The sequence below is a fragment of the Cariama cristata genome, unplaced genomic scaffold (assembly GCF_000690535.1).
Source record: "Cariama cristata isolate BGI_N322 unplaced genomic scaffold, ASM69053v1 scaffold22632, whole genome shotgun sequence".
Classification (NCBI taxonomy): domain Eukaryota; kingdom Metazoa; phylum Chordata; class Aves; order Cariamiformes; family Cariamidae; genus Cariama; species Cariama cristata.
The window spans coordinates 11426-19614 of record NW_009605866.1 but is presented as its reverse complement, the minus strand read 5'-3'; the positions used below and the strand labels follow the sequence as shown (position 1 = coordinate 19614).

Sequence of the window (8189 nt, the reverse complement as noted above, 5' to 3'; positions counted from 1 at the left end):
GTAAGGGCCGGGGGTGGTTTAATCCTTTCGGTGCCGGCGTGGTTGGGCTCGTCCTCCCCCCTTCTCCCGATGGGGGTAGGGGCTGTACGTATCCCCCCCCTACCCCTGGGCCTCTCCGCTGGGCCTGAGCCGCAGGTCCGCCCACACACACCGCTCCCCTCTGCAGCCTGCCTGCCCCCCTGCCTGCTCTTACTGCGGTCCCCAGCTTGTCTCCCTAATGCACAGTGAGGGCTGGCAGAACTCAGCCCTCAGCCAGGTGATTCTGGCCTGGACCCAAGCCTCACCCCTCTCTCACCACCCGGTGCTGTGGAAGAGCTCGGATGCTGCACCTGCAGTGGGCCTTTGCTCCAGAGCTGCCTGCTTGGGAAGCGCTAGGCTCCCTGCCCGGTTTGGTTTGGTGGGTTCTTTGAGCATACATCGGCTCTATGTGTTGGGGAAAGAGCAGCAGTGTGGGGAAAAGGTGCTGGGATATAACCATGGAAACAGAAAGCCTCCACAGAGCTGTGTCTGTCTGCATGGCAATGGGCTGTCCGCACCCTCTGTGTCTGCCAGTGTGCTTTGGTTCTGACGTGGCAGTCACCTGCTTCTGGGACAAAGGAGTAGTTCATTCTTCAGGGTTTCTTTCCATGAGGCCAGTTAAACATTGGTATAGGAATTCTGTGCCTGACTTCCATTTGGGATGTGACCCTTCTTAGAAGAATTGGGTAAGGTCAACTCTGAGGCTTAAATTTGGGTTCACTGAAACAAACAACTGCGGCAGCTTAACGTGTTACTGCTCCCGGTTGCCAGCCTGCCTTGGATCAGGAGTTACCTCTCACACAGCAGCCCAGGCTGCTTGTGGTGGGTGATTCAGCTGATAGGCTGTAGCCTGAGCAGAGCGCTGGCCCCTGTGCCCTTCTGAAGCTTTTGCTAGAGGGACAGGTACTTCCTCGCAGAAGGGAAAGGCAAGTGACTGAGGATGCTAACACGTAAGCTGCCAAAGATAAAGGTGGTGGAGGTTTCTCCAGCTTTAGGGATTAGAGTCCCTAATGTGGATGATGTTATGTTAATACAAATTACCTGCTGTATCCATGCAAGGGTATTACGCTGGTTTTAATCAGGTCGGTTTCTAATTGAGAATTAAGGAGTCAGTGCAGACAACACGGGTTAATGAACTCTAATGGCAAGAAAGGGGAGTTCCTCTTGATCATGTTTTTGTGACAGAGATGCTTAAGCTGTGGTTAGACCTTCAGCAGCTGTGTTGCATAAGCCAGCCTGAGCAGTTCCTGCTTCAGCAGTCCTTCTTCTGTTCCGTTGCTTGTAGTGAACCAAATTAGGGAACTGATCCAGCAGAAATGCAACACAACTTTTTTTAAAAAATAATATATGTATGTATATGTCTTGAGATCTTGATCAGTTCAGTTGAATAAATTCACTGCCTGGCTACGCAGACAGCGGTAGCTGTGTCAGCACACTGAGGAGGGAACACAAGGCCAAGAACAAGCAGCCAGTACTACTTAAGTTGCTACAGCCAACAACAAAAAAAAAGGCAAGCTAGACTGATTTTTATCTGCCTGGCACTGGCATAAAGGTTAAAGGCAGTTTTGGTAGGTTAGTAAACTTGTATGTATATTGCACTCCTGCCTTGGGCTGTAACACTGTAACACCATGTCTCGCCTTGTTTGCAGCGTTTTGATGACCTATGATCACATAGAAATTACCTTCAGTGATATCGAACCTATGCCAGATGCCTTCAAAGGGACCAAGAAGGGGAGTGTGTTCTTGACTCCCTACCGAGTAAGTAGTAAAAGGCTTTATCTTGTGTAAGGAGATAAGGGCTCTTTGCGATTCTGTATTTAAATGTCCTCCGTGCATGAATGACAGGATAATCTACTGCCCCTTGAAGTATGGCTCATCCTGTCCCTCTGGGGAGCATTATGAATTCATTGCCTAGGCTATCTATTTGTCAAAAGATAATAAATCTGATTAGTTCTTATACAGGCAGCTGTTTAGTCCATCAGGCATCTTCCAGATTGGAAATTAGCAGTGGTCTGGAAATGCTGAGTGCAACAGCACAGCTACTAAATCATAGCTGAGCAGAGCAGCGAGTTCTCTGGAAGCTCAGAGGAGTATTATCTGAGCAAGAGTAGTCTTCCTGGAAGGCTTTATTGCCTTGAGGTTTCCGTTTAGACTTGTGGCCGTTCTGTGTAGCTTTTGGCTTGCAGAACTGATGAGGAGCTTCAGATGTGGGAGGGAGTTTCAGTCCATCAGAAAGCTTCTTCAGATAATAAATCAGGGTTGTGTTTCCTGTTTGGTTTAAATACCCTTTGTAATGTTATTTTCTTTTCAGGTTATCTTTGTATCGAAGGGAAAGGATGCTATGCAGTCTTTCATGATGCCCTTTTATTTGTTGAAAGATTGCGAGATCAAGCAGCCTGTCTTCGGAGCAAATTATATCAAGGGTACTGTGAAAGCAGAGGCAGGAGGTATGGATAGTACAGATTTATGTTCTGTATCTTAGTTCAGCTACACAATTCACAGCAAAGGAAGTATCCGGTGTAACCGAAACTGGATACTGACCAAATGGGTTTTTACAGTACTGCTGAAATGTTTCTTTCTTTGAAACTAGCAGCTAACAATATTCTCAATACCTGCTCACTGTACAGTTACAATGAACAGATCTGCAACCGATGTCATTCCTCCCCTCTGTGCAAAATAATAAGTTGAATCAGCCAAGGGATCTCACTGAGTAAACATCAGAGCAGAGTCAGCAAGAGTGAGGATGTCATTTTGCTTTGGGCAGTTGGGGTTACCTGTTAAGTCTGCATCCAGGTCCTCCTATGCCAAAGACTCGTGATCCCTTCTGGATCTGTTTGGGTTTTCAGGTGCAGATCTCCAGAGCGCTGTTCTCCATCATCAGTTTCTTGTGCAATTCAAGGAAAGGCATGCTATTGCTATAGTGCACCTTAGCAGTAAAAATGACACTTGGAAGAGAATGGACTGTCTTGAAATTAGGGAATCTTCAAAGGGCGGTTTCATGTTACGCTCAGTGAGAAGGCTGTGGTAGGCATTTTCAAAAATTTTTTCAATCACTGTTTTATGCTTCCCCTTTTTACCAAAGGCACATAGTTCTGTAAACTCTCTTTCAGCCCCAGCTTGATTTTGTCTGTTCATTGTGGCACTGAAATCACAGTGCAGTGCTTAGGAAAGTTCACTCTGTTATCCTGAAATCAGCATTGTAGCTTCTGTATCAGAGCAAAGTGGGACCATCCAGCGTGAGAGGAAACCCAAGCAGTAATGACAGACTCTGTAAACTGTGTGAAAGGCAAATGGCTTTAGCTAAATCTTTGTCAATTTTCCCCAGAGGCCATCTCATTTAATGAGGATGTTGCTTTAACAGCCCTGAGAGTCTGGTTTAGCTCAAAAGGCTCTTTAATCTATGTGTCCCTGTTCCAGCACTGACACAGCTTCTGCTTTGATGCATTGTTGGGACTCTGGGCTGTGCATGTTTTTCTTTTTTAGTCTGTAATATGAGATGTCACTAATTTTTTTTTATTATTATTATCCTGACTCGAAACATCTTCCATGGACTCTAATGGATTTATGTGGACCATGTTTTTCATTAAGCTCTTTGCTTCATTGGGCACTCAAACTCCCCAAACTAATTTATAGCTGACAGTTAGGTGTAGTTGCAAAGGTTTTTTAGCAAACGGGATTAACAAAATCCCTGTCTTCTGCACTAATCTTATACAAAGCTAGAGCAAATCCAGTGCTTCCGATAGCCTGGTCTGTCAGCAGCTGCTGTGGTAACAGGCACAACTTTGGAAAGCTTTTGAAGGTCTCCCTCATTGATGTTTCTTCTTCAGGTGTCTCTTGACCTGAAAATACCCCAATGTGAATTTTTCTGGTAATAGGGTAGTGCCTCCACTTTATCTGCCTGGTTTTTTTTCTTGGATTTTTGGGGTAAGCTCTTTAAAAAATTATATACAGGGCATCTGTAGATAAAGCATGGAAGCTAAGTAGCATTGAAACGGCTTCTCCTTGCTTCTGGATTCTGTCTTTCTTCCCTGCAGGTGGCTGGGAAGGATCTGCCACGTTCAAGATGACCTTTTCAGCTGGGGGTGCGATTGAGTTTGGCCAGCGTATGCTGCAGGTGGCATCACAAGGTATGGGAGTCTGGCGGTGTCTGCCAGACAGTTTTGTGGTTTAAGGAGGCCTTACCTTCATCTTACAGCAAGGGCAGTTTTAGGTTGCAACAGATTGGATTCAAATCCATGCGAGTTTCGGGCTGTATCTGGAACTTGCTTGCTTTAAAAAATACTTTTTTCATATCCGTTGACCAGCAGATTTTTGGGATGGAGCTTGTTTGTTTTTCAGATAAGGACTCTTTAGGCTTGTTGGAGTTCTTGGCCTGCATTTGATGCAGGCTTGATTATTTTGATGACGTCAACTTCTCTTTACTTTTCCAGTCTCCAGAGGTGAAATACCCAATGGAGCTTACGGCTACTCCTATATGCCAAATGGATCCTATGCTTTTGCGCCAGCTGCAGCAAATGGGGGCTATCCGTACCCACCACCTCCTCCTGGTAAGTCTGGGAATTGAGGATGGGGATTATTCTAGTTAGCAAGAGTTAAAATAGGTAAAAAGGAGAAGAAACACAAATTCCACATAGTCTTTTAGATTGGATCTGATGCAGCTTCTGTTTCTGAGCTTCATTATATTTGCCTTTGGCTTGTTTTGGCTGCATGCTGTGACCCACCCAAAGGAGTTAAGTCTTTTGCTGTGTTATTTCTGTTCCTGACAGAGTTTTATCCTGGCCCTCCTGCCATGGATGGAGACATGGGTTACATGCAACTTCCACCCCCGCCGTACCCAGGGCCCATGGAACCCCCCGTCAGCGGTCCGGACCTGCCCGCCACTCCTGCAGGTAAGAAGTGTGTGTAGGTGAATTAGCTCACAAGGGGTTTGTTACCCATGAAACAGACATTATTTCTTGTCTGTTGTGTCTTGAGGAACTTAGAGTTAATTTAGAAGCTCCACTTAGAAGTTAAAATGGTTTAGGAGAGGGATTAGGGAGCTCCCCTAATCTCCAGCCTTGTATATCCAGCTCAGTCTGGAGGCCAGCCTGATTCTCTCCTGGGTAGATACCATTAGCAGATATTTTGCAGCTGGATTTATTCTTCTTGTGACATAAAAAATACAGTTTGTGATTCTCGTGTTGTGGTAATCTTGCTGTGATAGATGAATAAATATAAATTGATGACGAAATGTGTTTCTAGTTCATTTTAGTTAGCAAATGTGGCTTTGGTGATATTTGCTCCCCCTTCCCATTTCATTCTAACCTGATTACTTTTGCTTAACAAACATGGAACAGAGGGATAGGTGATGGAAGGGAGCCGGAGAAATATCAGTCTCATTTTCACTCATTTGGGATTTATCAAAATGATTTTGAACATGGTCTTAAAAGGTCTGCATGGAGGGGGGGTGAGGAAAAAGAGGTTGTGGTTGAACATAATCATAGATAATCATAGGTAAGAGTATTCATCTGCATAAAGATTTAACTTCTCTTTGGTTTCAATAAACAACCAATCGTGTGAACTATTATTTGGAAAGTGGCACTGATCTGATACATGGTTGTACAAGATTTTTTTTCTGCAGAAATAGAGGATCTGGATTATCTTCATAAATTACCATCTTTAAAGTATGAGTCCCCTGAGCTGCTATAAACTTGTGCTGTTTTTTGTTTTGTCTTGTGTTTTCACTCCCAAGAAGGATGGTTTATTGACTGCCTTTTTAAGGGATATTGTCTGTGTTCGAGCAAAACAGCTGTTAGCATTTATTTGTTGGCTAACTGGCAAGTCCCAGGTGACATTTCCAAACTAAATCTTGGTCTGTTTCACTTTGGATTTGGCAATCCTGTGGCAACTGGAAGAGAAAATGCTCAATTGTGATGTTTGTTGTAGCTATTTTGCAACTTGAGCTTTGGTCAAGTAGTGCTCTGTTAGTAACACTTGATGGCCAGGAATATGTGGAGTTTTTGTTTGATTGTAAAAGTTCTGTGTGTCACCCAATCTATAACTTTTTTTCTGTGACAGCTGAAGCGAAGGCTGCCGAAGCCGCTGCCAGTGCTTACTACAGCCCAGTCAACCCACATAACGTCTATATGCCCACGGTAAGTTCCTGAGTCGTTCTGGGTTTGCAATGTGAGCCCAAGTGTGTATTTAGCAGTTCTTTTTCTCAGTAACACAGCAAAGTTTGTCTGAATTGATTTTGGCGTTTTGGTTTTTGGGGGTTTTTGGTTTTGTGGCTGGTTTTTTTTCTTAACCATGAATTGATGTTCTTTTTTTGTCCTTTTTTTTTTTTTTTCAGGAGCAGCCACCCCCTCCTCCATACTTCCCACCAGAGGACAAGAAAAACCAATAAGCTAACACAGAACTTCTCCACAATTCATTGCTTTCTTCCCATTTTGGCAGAATCTTGGGGCATGGTCCATAGCACTGAGGAGTAGAGCCTTCTCCCAAGGCACGTAGCTTTCACGAACTCTAGTAGTAGATATGTGCAGAGCAAGGGGAGAGATTTCAGCAGCCTGGGTTACTTCATAGAGCTCTAAGGATTTGCTGTCCTGCTGCAGAATTCCTTTCTCCCTGTGCACAGCATCACTAGAACTGGAGGTTCTCTTCATCTGTGATTGTTTCCCTTAGGTCTGTTTCTTTTGATACTTAAATTATACCTCTGTAGAGTAAGCAACTGCTCCATACTGATAATTAACATGGTCTTAACATGGACACAAGACTTGGGGCGGGTGGTGAGGGGGGGGGTGTCTTGAATTTATCTCCGTGTGCAGCCAAGAGCATCTCTGGACGCAGGGATGTCTCCAGGTATTCCTCTCAACGCAGAGTATCACATCCAGCTTTTCTCTCTGCTACTGAGAAAGGGCTTCAAAGGGAACCTTTGGGATCTCGAAGGAGATAGCTAACTATTACATTTTTCAGGTATTAAACTTTCTTGGTTTTTTTTTTTTGCTAATTCATTCCTGACAATTGTAGCACATAATCTGGTAGCCCTCCAAATTTTTGCTGTACACTGTGTATGATGATGCTGACGAGCTTCACTTCTCAAGAAAACACACTGCTCTTTACAGGGTTGATTAATAACATCTAACTAGTTATCATATGGGAACACTTAATTTTCTGTTGTCTTTTTTTTCTAGTTAGATATGTGGGTTTGAGATCACTAAGTCCTGAATATTCTCTTTATAATGCACTTTTTTTTTTCTTTGCTGTAACCCAAGTTACACTTTTTGGCCAGTGAAGCATCTTACTGCTGTGATTTAACTGGTGAATTAACAGCTAATGGGGAGAAAATAGTTGCTTTACTTCTGCTCTGGAAGCACTTAAGAGAATATGCAAAATGTTGGAATAAGCTGTTAGGTACAACTGAGCTGCTCGTTTGAATGTTGTTTAATGCTGTTAGTGTTCCTGGATCAGCTGTGAATTTACTTCCCGGTAACTTGAACGTGAGCTCCTTGAACTGAAGGAAGGTTCGTGTGTTTTCCTTCCGTAGCATTGATTCATTGATCTCATTAGCAATGACTCTAGGATGCAGAACCTCTGCAGGACTGATCAGAATCCAGGTGGTAAAACTTTGCATTGTACAAAGCTTTGCACAAATTGGACTTCACTGACAGCTGAGAGAGAGAAAATCCTTCCCAGTAAGTGTGAAGAAAGATCGTGTGCTAGGAAACCGCTGAGACTTGCTGCATGCAGCCTGCTTGGAGAGAAAAAGGTCCACCTCTTGTTTTCTTTTTGTTTGAGTCTAGCTGATTAATCAAATTGCTACTGTCTGTGCACTGACTTTTCTAGAATTGCTACTGCAGTGATGTAAAGAAATCGTTATTTAAAAAAAATATATTTATTTTGAAAATGTTTGATTAATATATTAACGTGAAATGACTTTTGAATGCAGATTTGTTTTGCCAAGACTGTGAAGTAAAAAGAAATCAGCTCAAAACTTAATGGTGTTTGCATTTGTGTGTGTTTGAGTGGGTGAACTTGGTGACTTAGTAGCTTTGGATGGGGAGAGGGAGAATTCAACGGCAAAATTATTTGGATTCTGTTCTTGGCTCCTCATTGGTGACATTAGTTGCTTGATTTCTCGACTGACTTTGTGAAATGATGATGTTAAAATCTTTTTAAACGCCCATTTCACA

General features: G+C 43.4%; 1 protein-coding gene across 3 annotated transcripts in view; it reads left to right on the top strand.

The window, feature by feature from the left end:
* WBP2 (WW domain binding protein 2) overlaps window positions 1–6665 on the top strand; it is a 6924-nt gene extending 259 nt beyond the window's left edge. For 2 of the 3 annotated variants that reach the window (XM_009696163.1, XM_009696165.1), the window contains exons 2-8: window positions 1668–1776; window positions 2330–2465; window positions 4053–4145; window positions 4449–4565; window positions 4785–4907; window positions 6076–6152; window positions 6350–6665. In XM_009696163.1, the coding sequence (XP_009694465.1) occupies window positions 1668–1776; window positions 2330–2465; window positions 4053–4145; window positions 4449–4565; window positions 4785–4907; window positions 6076–6152; window positions 6350–6403 (709 nt within the window). In that variant the 3' untranslated portion in view covers window positions 6404–6665. Of the gene's footprint in view, window positions 1–1667; window positions 1777–2329; window positions 2466–4052; window positions 4146–4448; window positions 4566–4784; window positions 4908–6075; window positions 6157–6349 lie in introns of all 3 variants that reach the window. The other variant, XM_009696164.1, reaches the window with a different exon arrangement.
* The last annotated feature ends 1524 nt before the right edge of the window (window positions 6666–8189 follow it).